This window comes from Nelumbo lutea, chromosome 6, assembly GCF_056320005.1.
Source record: "Nelumbo lutea isolate HS-2025 chromosome 6, American lotus-T2T, whole genome shotgun sequence".
Taxonomy (NCBI): domain Eukaryota; kingdom Viridiplantae; phylum Streptophyta; class Magnoliopsida; order Proteales; family Nelumbonaceae; genus Nelumbo; species Nelumbo lutea.
This window is the reverse complement of record NC_142689.1, coordinates 8959653-8975381: the sequence shown is the minus strand read 5'-3', so window position 1 is coordinate 8975381 and position 15729 is coordinate 8959653. Positions and strand designations below refer to the sequence as shown.

The following is a 15729-nucleotide window of genomic DNA, read 5'->3' as shown; positions in this document are numbered from 1 at the left end:
TAATTTATCCAGAATAAATTTCCCAAATCTCTCAGGGTTTTAGATAAGAAATAGAATTCCTTGGATTGCTTTCCATACAGCTGCTTTCCCTTCTTGATCATGTAACCCAAATTCTGTCCCTCCTGCTCCTCAGTAATAAGGCAGAGTTATCCACATTTCAGTGTATCATCTCTAACATTGTGGCTCCCCATAGACTGAGAAAAATTGCATTTATATGGATATAGCATAAGGCAGCATGAATGGCAGCCTAAAGGCTTTTTTGTTTTTCATTCATCCCTTCATGGATCATAATTAGAAACAATATTCTAATTAGAAAAATTAGAAATCTATTTTTTTCTATTTATTACATTATAAACATATTTAGATAAATAAATAAATTAATTTTCACCAAATTTTAGTTATTTCAGCCCAAGAGTACTGATTTTGATTACCCAACTTTTATTCTTAAGCTGGAATTAATTTCTTTTAAACCCATTATAAATGTCTGTTAGCTCCTCCTCACTCACAACTCACAAGTACTTTAGGCACCAATGTTGACCAAATTCTAGATCTACCTAGATGAAAATCACTATTTGCATCATCATCATCATTGTCATCACCACCACCACCACCACCACCATCATCATCATCATCAAAAGCCTTGTCTTAACTATATGGGGTCCACTACATGAATTCTCTTTTGCCATATTATAGGCATATCTTATTATTTCTGCTCAAGTCTTTTTTTAGGTCAATCTACCCTTAGTATCACATCTTTTAATAGATGCTGTAGATGGTCTTTGCATGGGAGATTAATTCCTTTCCATAACTTCATTTCTAACCCTGTAATTTTTATTTTATCACTCATCCATATGAGCATTTGCACTTCTGCCATGAAAATCACCTGCAATTAGGGAAAAATCAATGGATCTATCTATCTAGCTAGAGTGTTAGGCAACAAAAGATTGTTGCACACTGGCAAAGTTATGCAAGATTTATTCGCCCCACTCCCACACTCGTAGTCTTTTCATGGATCCCACATGGTCTGAAATTAAAGAGCAGATCAATTTTTGTACTGTTAATACAAGAAAACAATGAGTCCAAACCCAAATGCTCTCTGCTTGTTCAGGGCTAGAGAGAGGGAGGCTTTGAAAACCAGCTAGCAAATTAAAAACTATATTAACAGACGTTGATAAAACAAAAACACAAAAAGCTAGAGACCTACGTACAAATCGAACAAACAACCAAATAAAATCAAACCCCATTTGCTCAACCAACCAAACAGTGAGAGAAAAAAAAAAAAAAAAGAAAAAGGCGCTACTGCTTCAAGGAACAAATTCAAAATAATGCTCGAAACATGGAGATCACCACCCTTTAAAAATCTTCGTCACAGTATGTCCGGTCGAACACCTTCGACGAGGACAAGTGCAGCACGACGGGCGAGCACGTCGCCTTCATGGTGCGCTTCGTCGACTTCCAGGCACCAACCTTGAACCGAATTCTGGCCTTAACACGCACCACTAGCTCAACATCTCCAGACGTTTTCTCAAGCCGGAGATCCTCGGAAACAGAATCCAGTAGAGGCACTGACCGAGCCACGGGCTTCACTTCGAGACGGGTGGCATTGCGATGAGGTTGGAAGAATGGCTTGACGACATCCATGGCGAGGGTCTGATCGTCATAGGCCACATAAACCTCGATGGAGTCATAGTACAGAGAGACCTTACTGTTGGGATTGTAGGCCCTGATGGCAAAGTCGAAGGAAGCATTGAGATGGTTGTGGTTCAGATCGAAGCCATGAACCAACCCATCTTCAATGGTGTACTGAAATCTTCTGGGATTGACTACCAGCCAGATGATGAGTACAGCGAGGCCAGTCAGGACGACCACGACAAGTATGGTGATGGCAATGCATCTGAGTAGTCCTGACAGGCTTGAAGGGGCTTTCTGGGAGCTGCTCCTCGACGCTGGAGCAGCCATGGAAGTCGATGTCTGTGCTGCCCAGCTGCCTACCCAGAAATATTAGCCTTTGTTTTATATTTATAGCAGATCGAGAAAAAATTTGAAGAATTGGAGAATGTCATGTGTTGGGTTGATAATGGATTAATGGAGTATTTTATTGTTACCTCTAGAAGAAGAATTCCTTCTGGGGGTAGCCCTGAGGAATGTAGAATATTGTGGAATAGTGACTAGTGAAATAAGATTTTGTGGGGCTGACTGGTTATCTTTATCTTCTTTCTTTAATCTAGTCTCTTTGCTTTCTTTATTACTTGACAGTTCACACACTTGAACTTTTTTTTTTTTTGTTTCTTCCATGAATTTCAAGCTATCTGAGACTGAGAGGTTCGGCACTTGAGCTCACTTAATTAGTTGTATATAGATCTAGATTCTCATTTTGGTTTAAATTCCAACTGTGGAGTATGGACTTCTTCATGCATGTTTGATGTATGAACATGGGCGGTTTTATCAACTTTACTCTTCCTGGAATAAACTGAGTTCCAAGCGATCCTTTCTGGTCCTTTTGAGGTGGTGCAATTTTAATTTCTTTCTATATTCTTGACTCGGCCCCCACGTTATTCCATTTGTAGGCCCAAAAGTCGGTCACAAAGGCACAGATTTAAGCTGATTCCTGAAATGCATTTTGAGGGTGAAAAGATACAAATTTGCAGAAGATAGACCAATTATGTAACGTATAGAAGAGGTCTTATAGAAGGTGGAACATTTTTCTTTCTTCTTTCTCTTCATGGCGGTGGATATAAGAGGAGCTGCTGGGAGCCAGAGATATATCATCCACATTCTATATATGCATAACTTCATTCTATGTATGTATATATGTGTATGCATATTTAATAAATTCCGAATGCTGGGTTCAAGTTGGGTTTAGGTCAGTCTCAGGTTGGTACAACTTCTCTACTTACTACTTCCAAATGTATTTATTTCCTAAACCGTAAGGGTTCATATTAATTTAATATTAGCATTATTACGTGTAAACAAAACATAGTTATTATGAACAATATACATGTATTTTTGTACAAATTTATATATAATTATGTATATACATGAAATACAAAAATATTAATAGTGAAAAAATACATAGATAGTTAGATATGTACATTTATGGATTCATAGTTGCATATACGTGTATACATGAATGAATAGTAAATATACATATACATAATTACTACATAGTTTACATGCATAAATACTTATTTGTATGATATTTATACATGCAAATATTAAGTTAGGTTGAGTTGGTCAAGGTCTCAACCCTAACCCACCAATCCAAAGTTAAGTCGAGTTCATACCTTTTTGGTTTGTATACAAAAATGGATTTATTTGGTCTTAAAATTTCTCACACCCTAATTTACTGGTTTGATCTGAAATCTTCTCTAAACTAGAGGTGTAAATCGGGTCGCCGCAATTTTGAACCGGCCTGGCATGGCATGGCACGACGGCTAACGAGTCGTGCCAGGCCTGGCACCGAGGTCCATGTCGTGCTGGGCCGGGGGTTCGAGGCCCATGGGCCAGCACGACATGGCACAACAGCACATGTCGTGCCGCCCGTGGCCCGCGTGTCGGCACAGCCCAGTCCAAGGCACGGCACGACATGGCCCGCCAGGCTTGTAATGGGCCGTGTTTGACCTACCCGGGAATATAGCCATTGGGCCCCCTCCCAAAGGGGCCCAACGACTAGCTTCAGCTTTTGGGGGGGTTTACAGAAATACCCCCTAATAGCTATAAACAACCATATTAGGGGGTATTTCTGTATTTTGCTTATGGGAGTTGAAAGAATGACATAAATGCCCCCAACAGCTATAAACAACCATATTAGGGGGTATTTCTGTATTTTGCTTATGGGAGTTGAAAGAATGACATAAATGCCCCCAATAGCTATAAACAACCATATTAGGGGGTATTTCTGTATTTTGCTTATGGGGGGTTGAAAAAATAACATAAATGCCCCCAACAGCTATATAACAACTAGTTTAGGGGAGCACTTTGGGTAAAGTTATAAGTAACTTTACAATGACCAAAATACCCCTCCCAACAACTAAATAACACATAGTTTTTTGGGTATTTTGGGCAATTGAATTATGTTCAATTCCTATAAATAACCCTATCCTCCACCATTCTCATCACACCGATTCAACAATTCTCTTAATTCTCTCCCTCATACTCGTACATTCTCAATTATCTACAATCTGAGAAATTCTGACTAGTTGATTGTCTGATTCTACATTCTCCAATTCTCAAGTCTCAACTTTGTCGAAGTTTCGACTTTCAACAAGAAGAATGCTTGTTCAACCAGTTCAAGTATCTCAATTCAAAAGGCTTGGACGTTGAAAGGCTTCAACCATTGAAATCAAGTTGAGATTTTGAACCGGCAATCCGGGTAAGTCAAATTAGATTAATTTTATCTTTTTAGAATTAAAAAAAAATGGACAACCCTTATCAAAACCAATTCCCTAACATGTTCACCATGAATGACATTCAATTGCATCACGATAGTATTAATGTTAACACTGATGCCAATGCGTTTGATGTCGATGGAAGTGGAACCTTCACCCCCGGTAGTAGTGATACTAGGGAAAAAAAGAGGGCTTCTAAGCTGAGTAGCCCAGTTTGGAAAGTTTTCAAAGTAGAGGATATTGAGGGAAAGGGGAAAGGGGCCATTTTCCAAAAATGTAGGAAATACTTTAGTTATTGTAGCAAGGGTGGTACAGGTCATTTGAGCAGACATCTGCTCACACATGAGTGAGAGGAAGATGAAGGGAGAGAAACAACCCAAACACAGATTGGGAGGGGGACTAGTTTTGGTACTTTCAGATATTCACAAGAAAAAATGAGACAAGGACTTGTTAAGTATATTGTATATGCAGAACAACCATTTATGTTAGTTGAAGACCCAAGCTAGAAAAATGATTGCGTAGTTCTATAAACCCACAATATAAAAAAGTTTCTAGGAATGCTATAAGAACTGACGCTTTAAAATTTTTTATTCATATAAACAAAATTTAATGTCTTTTTTAGCAAATCTTAATTCTAAAGTTGCAATTACTTCGGATGTTTGGACATTCAAATTTAATATTAGTTATATTTGCGTTACAGTCCATTTCATTGATGAAAATTGGCTTTTGAATAAAAGAATTTTAAGTTTTACTATGCTTGAATGGCTACTTAGCCTCCAAGCTATTGCTGCAAGTATTTTAATTACTTTGCATGCTTATGGATTGATTTCTATTAATTTTGATAATGTAAGAAATAATGATTCTACAATAAATATTTTAAAATCTCAATTAAAACCATGCTTAAATGGTAAATTATTTCATATTAGATGTGTATGTCACATCTTAAATTTATGTATTCAAGATGCCTTGAATTATTTCAAATCATATTTCAAAAATTAGAAATTGTATTATATATATATAAAGTTGAGGGGCAAGAAAACAAGAATTTAAATATTTATGCCAAAATTATGGTTTAAAATATAAACATTTTATATTAGATGTAAAGCATAGGTGGAATTCTACTTATGCTATGTTAGAAAGTTGTATATCTCATAAACAAATTCTTTTTTATTTTTATAATTTAAAATTGCCTAATGATATGATATTTGAGGAAGATTGGGAAATGGCAATTTGTATAAGAGATTTTTTTAAATATTTTTATGATGCAACAAATGAATTATCTGGAATTTATTATCCAAGTAGTTGTAATTTACCGCATTAATTAATGGTAATTAGTGATTGTTTTGCCAAATATAGAAACAATCCACAATTTCAATGTATTGTTGAAATTATGGAAAATAAATTTAAAAATTATTGGGAGAACATTTCTTCCCTTTATTGTTTAGCTGCAATATTAGACCCTATGATTAGGAAAGATAGTTTAGATATTTTACTTAAAACATATTATAAAAATATGAATATTAATATAGGAAATAAAAAAGAAGAAATTAATAATTTATTATTTGAAACGTGCAATTTGTATGAATCTGAAGTTGTAGATTGTTCGTCTTCCTATTCTTCTCCTTCTGACTTTGAGCCTAGTAGTAGAAGAGAAAAACTTTTTTATTTAATAAGTAAAAAGCATAAATTTGCTAGTTCTACAACAAGTTCATTTACTGAACTTAATTTTTATTTGCAAGAAAATTTTTCTAATTTAGGTGAAGTATCAAATAATTTTGATATTTTAGCCTAATGGAGTGAACACTCCAAAAATTATCCGGTTCTTGTCGCCATGGCACGTGGTCTATTAACCCCTCCGGGGTCTACAGTTCCACTGGAGTCTTGTTTTAGTGCAGGTACCAGGGTGCTGGATGACAAAAGAAGATGCATGAACAATGAGAGCATAGAGATGTGCATCTGCTTCAAGGATTGGCTAGATGTAGAAGATGGATTACAAGACAAGGGAGGGCATGATACAACACCGGATATTTCACCCGAAGTAGATGATGAAAGTCATGAATGATGATTCATGAATTTGACTACTTGTAGAATTTTTCATTTTTTCAAACTATTGTAAAATTTTTAAATTTTATTTAATTTATTTGATATATATTTTTTAATTTTTTAACAATGTAATTTTGTATTTTCAATTTGTAACCATATTGTAATTTTTATATTTTATTATTTTATTCCAATTTTATATTTCATTCATCCAAGCATGCAATGATCCAATCATTGTATTTGTAATTCACTAATTTGTACCATTCAAATTTAAATGAAATAAAATTTCTATTTTTCTTCCAATTTGTTATTCCATCATTCTTATTTCAATTTGGTTAAGTATTTTTTTTTCATTTATGTATTAAATAACTTAGATTTCTCATTTCTTAATTTTTAAATAGTTCCTAATTCCCAAAGTTCATAGGGAAGTTAAATATTTTAGTTTTACAATTTTACTTAAAAAAAATCAAAATTTTCAAAAAGAAAAAAACAGTGCAACCCAATTCGGCCTAGGCCCAAGGCCCACCCTGTGGCTTAGCCCGACACGGTCCAAACCCAACGGCAGGGCCTACAACCCGGCCCTACCCAGGCCCATGTGTCGGCACGACACGGGCCCACTTAGGCTTGGGCCATGGGCCGTGCCAAGCCGAACCCCAAATTTTCCATCAAGGAAAACGGCATGGCCCACTTTACACCTCTACTCTAAACCAACATCTCCAATAAATACAATGCGAATGTCAAGTGTATTATACCAATAATAAAATTGAATTAAATCATGATCAATAGGGATAGATTCATATTTTTTCCAATTATGAACAGATTGATGATGGGATAGTCCAATTTTCACATGCATGGCATATAAAATATAAGCTATTAAGCTATCTGGTACTTTCATACCAGTGAATCATTGTTGCCAATTCTACATGATGTAGAATTGGACATTTTAAATCTACTTAGTTTTCAGATTCAGCTTCACTATGCAATTCAACCTAAACAAAGAACTAACTGAGGGGTGGCTCAGTTGGGAGATCAAATCAGCCCCCCACAATGTCCCACAGCATATCTCCGCCGTGTATTGGAAACACTTCTCGATGATGACAGATGTTGTCAATACACGGCGGAAATGTGCTGTGGGACGGTGGGGCAATCTTGTGGGCGGCTGATTTGAATTCCTCAGTTGGTAGTTGGTACAATGGTACATTAGTTGGATGGTTCCAACAGACATGTGGATTTAAGTCCCGTTACCGTTACCATCTAGTTTAAAGAAGAGTTATTAGTGTGTTGCTTCTGTAATTCCATAAAAAGTAAAAAAAAAGTAATAATTATGGCCCCTATGAGGGATTCAGGCATACAATTAAATACAAAAAAAAAAAAAAAAAAAAAAACTAAACAAAAGATTGATGAATTTGCAGAATTTTAATCACATTCTGTTCCTAGCACCACATTCCATTATATATTATTAATAATGTATAAATAACATATTATAAAATATCTATCCAAATCGGATTTTGGGCTTTGTATAGGGCCGGGCTTGGGCTTGGGCTTGGGCCTGGTCATTTTCTGTTTTTATAACGATGTTTGGCCCAAACCCAGCCCGTGAACAGGTCCACTTATCACACCGTATATGGTGAAAATCTTTAATTAATTTACCCTTTTTTTAAGTTGAAAAACCCCATGTGCTATATACTCTATTGACTTAGGCCAAGAGTCACATACATGGAAACCATTAATTAATATCTCTCGTTACTGAAATGCCCCCTGTAGTTTTATTAATTAACTAAAACTTATCCTATAATTTGTGCTTTACTAAAACACCCCATATGGTTTGTTATCAATTTACTTAATCCACCTTTCATTACATAAAAGTGGAAAAGGACAGTTTTGACACTAACATCCATTCAAATAAATTTAATCAAAGGAAACTAAAAACAAAAATGTCATTTTTGCCCCTAATAAAATACGGACAATCACTATTTTTCTCTATTTGATCAATTATATATATATATATTTATATATATATAGTGTTAGGAGTAGTTTTGGAATAAAATAACCATGGATCCATACCCTTGAACATTTTCTCCTCAACTTAAAGGTACTTTTGGAATATACAACCAATGGTCCATGCCCTTAAACATTTTCCACTTGGTTTAAGTGAACATGTTACTATTTTTATCTAACAAAATAAGTAGTTCTTAATAAAAGGTCAATTAAGTAAATAAGTTGCAAACTATAAGGGATGTTTTATTAAAATGAAAACTATAGGGTAGGTTTAAGTAAATCTGTAAAACTAAAAGGGGTGTTCTAATAAATGACCCTTTTTTTAAACTTCAAGCAATGATTGACGCAGCCTTCTATAATTGATTAATTTCTGAATTCCTGACTCATCTTAATATCATCATTTAGCTTAAATTACAAGTCTGATCAAGCTTCCTGTTTCCATATTATATATGTAGCCCAAGATTATATTACTGCAATAATCTATTAATATGTCTGCAAGAAGAAGCCTCTGTGTCGATGGCTATCAGGAGGATCAGATGATGAACCATTTCCCTGTGGAAGAAGCCACAGATTCCCGTCAATGTAAGAGATATCAATGAAGGGAGCTGCCTCAGAATGGCTCAGTTGTCTACTGTATGATGTCCTGAGCGTGTAGTTTGCTCCGGGTCCTACACACTCATATTCCCCAAAGAAGACATTCCTGTCACACATACACTGATGAAACAATTAGCTATAACTTGTGAAGGGTTAGAACTTGATTGATTAAGCAGAAGGAAGATGTATGTATATATAGCAAGTAGGATCATCAACCACAAACTGGCCTCTAGAGGGGTCATTGCAATCGTTCCATCCTTCTGGAGCTATGATGTCCGTCATGAATGTTCTGGCAAAGACAACTGAAGCAAAGCCTCCCCAAGCTCGTCCCAGCCACACCCTTCCTGTTCCACCAATGCTGCAATTCACAAAGGAAAACCCAGTTCTCTCATTCATGGACTGCCTCCCATGTGCTGTGATAGCTCCACTGATTCCCACGGAAACCTTCTTAGCTATCAAGTTGATTGTGCAATCCTGATCACCATGATAACATAGCTATTGTCAAGCTCAATATATAGATGTAGCCATTTCCAGTGAAAACTAAGAGCTCGACAGGATTTAATTCATACCTCATAAAGAGATCTGGCATTCCCAAATATGAAGTCTATGGAGCCTTGGATGAAACATTCTTTGAAGTAATGCCTCCCCCTATCATCCAGAAGCGTGTCTTGGGCGCCATAAAAGCCACAACGATAAAATGCAGCTTGGTCACCTGCAATCCTCAGTGCTATTGCCTGACCACCGACATCACCAGGAGATGCTGAAGGAGCTGTATTCTTCAGCCACATTACCCAAATTGAAACCAATTAATGAAGCATGGAAGAGACAGATTAATTGGTTGTGCATGATTCATTGATACGAGCATGGCTGAAACAAAACAATAATAAGGACAGGAGGGAATTAGGTACATTAATTACCTGAAAGCTAATGTCATAAGCTATGAAGTTGGAAGCAAAAATGGCAACTGAGGAGCTGTAAACCGTCCCTTCTGTGGAGTTTGCAGTGTCATTCCATGCTATGGATGTATTGAGATAACCTTGGCCTTGGAATATTAAATTTGTCTTGTTAGTTCCCACAACCACCTTCTCCCTGCAACCATATAAATTCACCAAAACTTCGTCATCATTGCAATTAATTAGAGATTACTAACTTGTTCTATTTGTCTAATTTAGTGCTTTCTTATTGCCCCAGTTCACATAGAACTACCCAGATGAAACTCGTCATGTTCAATGAAGACCAATTAAGAACTTAGCCAAAATTAGATATAGATGGATCTATCTGGTCAAGTTTTAGTTGAAGTATAAATTGGAATGAGATCATTTAAATTAGTTAATTTAGTTACTTGAGTCTTGACAACAGCCGATCGATGAAAGAAGAACAAATTAATTTGACGCAGGAGAATAACTGAATGAATAAACCATACAATTATATATGTAATTTAGGCTAGCACGAGTACATTAAAACTTAGAATTGATGGAGACCTGTAAACGCCAGAATCAATCATGATGAGAGTCCTAGTGAGGCTACGGTCAGGAGCAGCATCTACTGCCTTCTGCACACTACTGAAGTTTGCGCATCCATTCAAATCCACCGTGAAGACAAGAGAGATGTTGTAGTCTGAGACGAGCCAAGAAACCCACTTGGTCTCGTCGCAGACATCCCCACGCCCCCTCCCACGGCGGTGGTGGTGATGGCCTCTCCTACGGATAATGCGCCTAAGGAGTGAAGAAAACACATCAACGCCACTTTGGTTGAGGCCCCTTTTGAAAATGGCGCCAAGCTCAAAGCTATAATATGCACTGCTAATAAGGCTGCTAGGAGAAGAGGAAGAAGGGATGGTGGTGGTGGCGGTGGCAAGTAGAATGGAAAGAAGTGCAACAGAGAAGGCTAAAAACCAAAAGAAGAGTTTGGTTTTTCTTGTCATGATGGAGTTGTTAAGATGGTTGTTGTAGCTCATGTCCATCGATGGACGTTTATTTTGAGTTTGGTGATGGTGGGGTGTGTGGACAAGTTCGACGACAGTTGTACCGTTTTATCTGCGTGGAAAGTTGAGTGCTGGCTGGCGTGAGAGGTAAGGAACACTATGTGTAGTGTGTGTAGAGAGAGAGAGATGATCACAACAGTTTTTTAAAGTAAGTAGTGGAGGGTGGTGGGCTATACAATACAATAGTGCTGGTAGGGTTGGAGGATGAACACGCAAGGTGACTCTATAGAGAGAGAGAATTGTTAATTATGATGAATGCAGAGATATAGTGAGAATGTTTGGCTGTTGCTTCTTGACTTTTCAGGTGGGATTATGGCCAGTTGAGAGTTGAGAATTTCTGAGAAGGGATGAGGTAACCTGCTTTGCTTGTGCAATGATCATGGGATATGGTAGGCATTAAGTTTTTAAGGCTATGTTTGGTTAAAATTCTGCTTCAAGGAATCACGATTCTTTTTTTTTTTTTTTTTTTATTTTGAGAACACTGTTATATTAGTAAATCCAGACTTAAAGTGATTCTTTTAATCAAAAAGTTCCTCAGAACTAATTATCTCAAAGCATTCCAAACGCACCTAAGCCTTTATTCATGAGCCGACCCGGCTGCAGCCTGCAACTGCAAGTGAGGCGGTTCACTTTTGTCACTGATTTGAATTGAAGTTTGGCCAACCAAAACCGCTCAAAAGGACTGGAATAAAGTTGAAAAGCACGTTCAAGGGAGACTTTGGGTCACTTATCTGCAACTCAATGACAGTGGGGAACCCACCAAATGGGAAAATAATTCTTCCCCTCCATCAAGTATTAACTATTTCGATGATCTCAGTAGGACTCATTTTGTCTGTAAGGCAAAGAACCAGGGGAGAAGCAGGTTGGAACTACTCAGTATTCAGCCATGGACAATAGAAAATCAAAACTGTTAACACCCAAAGAGTGATTAATCCATGAAGCACACATTCGGATGACAGAATTTTGTCTGGCCACCATTTCCCACACCACTAAGGCTGCAACTTGGGTCGGGTTAGCCCGAACTCAACCCTAACCCTATCCGAAAAGGTCGGGTTGGATTGGGTCAGGTTAGGGTTAGGGTTGAAAGTTATGAAACTGACATTATTTTGGGTTGGGTTAGGATTGACATCTTGGGCAATCCGAATCCGACTCTATAGTACATATCATATATAAATATATGTTATATATATGACCATATATTGATTTATTTAGATGCATGATAGTTGTACAACCACTACCACATAAAATCATTTATTCCATTTAATATAATCACTTCACTTAATCGTAATTGGAAATACTAAACATTGATAACAATTTTTTTTCTGAATTTTGTACTTAAAGAACCAATGAAAACATCAACAAACAAATACTAATAAAACATAGGATTAATATATGTAATGAAAATTGAGTTAAGATGTAAGGTTAACAAGTTATACAAGGTCTTAAGGGATGGGAAGAAAGTTGGGTTGGGCCCAACCCTAAATTGGCTTTGGATTAGGTTGGGTTAGGATTGAAAGAATTTAGTTAGGGTTAGGGTTAGGATTGGATAGGTCGGGTTGAAGGTCAGGTTAGAATTGAGGGTTTAGAACTTAGGGTTGGCCTAAACCCGACTTAACCTGGCCTGGCTTGCAACCCTACACACCGTGATGAACAGCAAGAAACATCCAGAGATCGGTTCAAAGTAAATGTAGATGGTGCAACGACCACGAGTCCACGAGAAAAGCAAATAATGTTGTCATTAGCTGTGATTCATTGGGTAAATTGAGGTGTGTAACCTTTGAACCGGGTTTTGATGAATGAAACCAGCCTGGGAGCTTTCAAAAGAAATATTAATTCAAGGAATCTATTACTATATATAAAGGGGAAAAAATGAAGCAAGTACCAGCCTAAACCATATGTGTAATGCTGTCTTCATATCTGGTCCAACCGTGTTCCATTTTTTTCTTGGTACCTAACATCTCTTCTCAAAGGTGTGGTGGGAGCCGATGTGGGATTCAAAACTGTATCTTTTCTGGGATTATCCTGTTTACGTACCAATCGAGCCATCACTCATTTGGTTTGATTAAGATTGATGTATTAACTAACCTGACTGAATCCGAACATGATATATTACACTCAGCTCTTATTCACTATAAATCATGTATATACTTGAGAGGGGAAAGAGAGAGAGAGTGACGACAAAGGTTGGTTTTTTTGTGAAACAATAGTATCATATGATGGCCTGTATCATTACCATATGCTAGCATGAATATGAATTGATGGCATGCATTCATGCATGTGTTTCTGAATTTGGTGGATAAAGGCATAAAGCTTCATCCCAAATCCAACTAACAACATGATCTCATGATTGGGTTGCATATTGACCCTTTGATCCATAAAACCCGGCTTTTGATTAAAAAAAATACTGATTTGATTAAAAGTAAAACCATTCAAACCGGGTAGTTGAACGTTGACCCGTTTGATCCGGTCACCGGCCGGATTATAGGATATACACTAAAACTTCTGAAGACCATAGTTTTATGTTTGGTTGGTCCATTTGGGTGATCTTTATATTGATTGGGGATAATTTTTCAACATCTATGTGTCGAAAAAGCATTCTCTGTTATTTTTGTCAAAAAAAACCCTTTTTTTCATCTCAAATCTCAAAGATGAAAACGGTTCAGCTTCTATCAGTTTTAAAAATACTGATTTTTTTTTAATTATAAAGAGGGGTTAGAGATTAATCCAAACTCATATTATGACCAAGTAATAGGTTAATTGATTTGACCAGATGGATAACAATAGGTTGAAAAAAAGAAAGGAAAAGAAAAACCGGTTGCAACTCTTATTGGGGTCCATGATCAACATTTTATTAAAGTTAATTTCCAAGGCAGCTAAGTTTGAAAGGAATATAAATGCAAATATATAGAATGCAAAACCTTATATTTTGTATGTATTTACGCTGTACATATTTGTATTTACAGTACTTTCAAACTAAGCCTAAAGTGAATAAATTAATTTTAAGGAGGTACCCAATTAAGAAATATTTGCCCATAACAGCAATACTACCATTGTATCAGCCGATCCTATTGCTCAGTTTGGAAAGGGTATAAATACAAATATGTACATGCAAATACATAAAAATACTCTATGTATTTGTACTTCTAACAAAATGCCCCTATATTTTTGAGACTTTTCAAATTCAAATTTATTTATCTAATCGACTCAAATGCTCTCTTATTAAATCTTATATTAAAGTTAGGATAAATTACAAAGACCCCCTTATACTATGGGGTCAGCAACAAAGACCCCCTATACTTTAATTTGTGACCAAGGCCCCTTGAACTTTAGTCATTAGACAAAGACCCCCCTCTGTTAGTGTTTTGTAAGTTATCTTTGAAAAAGATTCTCATCTGACTATTTACAGTTTTGTAAATGCCCAAACTACCTTTTTTAATTTATTTTACCTTTTTCTTTAATTTATATAATCATCTTATTAATTTTTAACACCTAATAGCTTAGCACTTATGAGATCCACATCCTCTTTTTTCTGTCCTCATCGGAAACCCATCTTTCATTTTCAAAGCTAAATACGACAATAAAAACTAGCTCACAACCTTTCTCCATCGTCAACACAATCTAAAACTGTCGCAAAATACCAGCCACCACCTACTTCATTTGCAATAATGCCATGCCCTTTCCTAAGCCTAGTCATTAGACAAAGTCCCACTTTATTAGTGTTTTGTACGTTATCTTTGAAAATGATTCTCATTTGACTATTTATATGCCCAAACTACCCTTTTCTAATTTATTTTACCTTTTTCTTTAATTTATATAATCATCTTATTATTTTTTAACACCTAACAACTTAGCACTTAAGAAATCCACCTCCTCTTTTTTTCCATCATCACTAGAAACCCATCTTTCATTTTCAAAGTTAAATATGACAATAAAATCTAGCTCACAACCTTTCTCCATCATCAACACAACCTAGAACTGCCGCAAAACACCAGCCCCCACCTACTTCATTTGCAATAATGCCATGCCCTATCCTAACCCTATCTTGGAATACTGGGTAAGTGTACTGATTCCTCCCCACGAAGATCCATTTTCTAATGACTTCGTCTTTTTCTAGCCACTGCTCTAGTAAAAAATACGACCAGTCTGAGCCCCACAAAGACTCCATCCTTTCCCTTATTAAATGAATTACAGAAAAGGGAAAAGATGGTTTTTCTTATTCTCCCTATCCTACTCAGGAAAATATGGCTTAGATGCTTAGTTGAAATGAAATATATCTTTCTTCGAATTTGGTGGAATTTCTCATGTTGGGACAGGTTGCAGTGATGAGTATCGAAAGTTCTTTCAAGTGGAAGAAAGACCCAAAACAGGGAAAACGTTGGAAGATAGAATTTGAGAACTCGATAAAATCTCTAGGGTGGTATAAACAATGCCATGCTAATTTAAGGAGTTGATCTTTGTCCCTCTTGATTTTGTTCGATTAATTAATCATTTTTTTTCTTTTATAACTTTTAATACAATGCAACGAGATTCTAGAAAACGTAACAGGAACTTAGAAAATAATCTAAGATTGAAGATTAAACAGGGGTTTATTATTCGCTATTGGAATTGTGTTCTTTTTTTCCAACATTTTTCCAATCCTCTTGATGTTCACAATGATTAGAGTTTTTTTTCACGCAAGGATTCATGGCATTCAAAACATTGTTCCTTTTATAGATACCTATATAA

At 36.3% G+C, this 15729-nt stretch overlaps 2 protein-coding genes across 3 annotated transcripts; both read right to left on the bottom strand.

Annotated features, from left to right (window-relative positions):
* Positions 1–1025: 1025 nt before the first annotated feature.
* Positions 1026–2079, bottom strand: LOC148847194 (uncharacterized protein At1g08160-like). The gene has a single exon (XM_088948685.1). It carries the CDS (start codon positions 1957–1959, stop codon positions 1354–1356), a length of 606 nt encoding a protein of 201 aa, XP_088804811.1. The 5' UTR covers positions 1960–2079; the 3' UTR covers positions 1026–1353.
* A 6703-nt stretch (positions 2080–8782) lies between these two features.
* Positions 8783–11018, bottom strand: LOC148847193 (putative pectinesterase 14). 2 transcript variants are annotated; one of them, XM_088951180.1, is made up of 5 exons: positions 10502–11018; positions 9938–10109; positions 9590–9796; positions 9237–9494; positions 8783–9140 (listed from the first exon to the last, which is right to left on the bottom strand). In XM_088951180.1, the coding sequence occupies exons 1-5, from the start codon at positions 10981–10983 to the stop codon at positions 8910–8912; spliced, it is 1350 nt and encodes a 449-aa protein (XP_088807306.1). In that variant the 5' UTR covers positions 10984–11018; the 3' UTR covers positions 8783–8909. The 2 variants fall into 2 exon arrangements, with proteins under 2 accessions (XP_088807306.1, XP_088807307.1); XM_088951181.1 differs by having other exon boundaries at positions 8783–9126.
* Positions 11019–15729: the final 4711 nt, after the last annotated feature.

What these genes read in the sequence shown, in the direction of transcription:
- LOC148847194 (XM_088948685.1), bottom strand. Translation starts at nt 1,959, where the DNA reads ATGGCTGCTCCAGCGTCGAGGAGCAGCTCCCAGAAAGCCCCTTCAAGC.
- LOC148847193 (XM_088951180.1), bottom strand. Translation starts at nt 10,983, where the DNA reads ATGGACATGAGCTACAACAACCATCTTAACAACTCCATCATGACAAGA. An exon ending in ATTGATTCTGGCGTTTACAG is followed by an intron (nt 10,110 to 10,501) that starts GTCTCCATCAAT and finishes ATATGGTTGCAG; the next exon opens with GGAGAAGGTGGTTGTGGGAA. An exon ending in CTTATGACATTAGCTTTCAG is followed by an intron (nt 9,797 to 9,937) that starts GTAATTAATGTA and finishes ATGTGGCTGAAG; the next exon opens with AATACAGCTCCTTCAGCATC.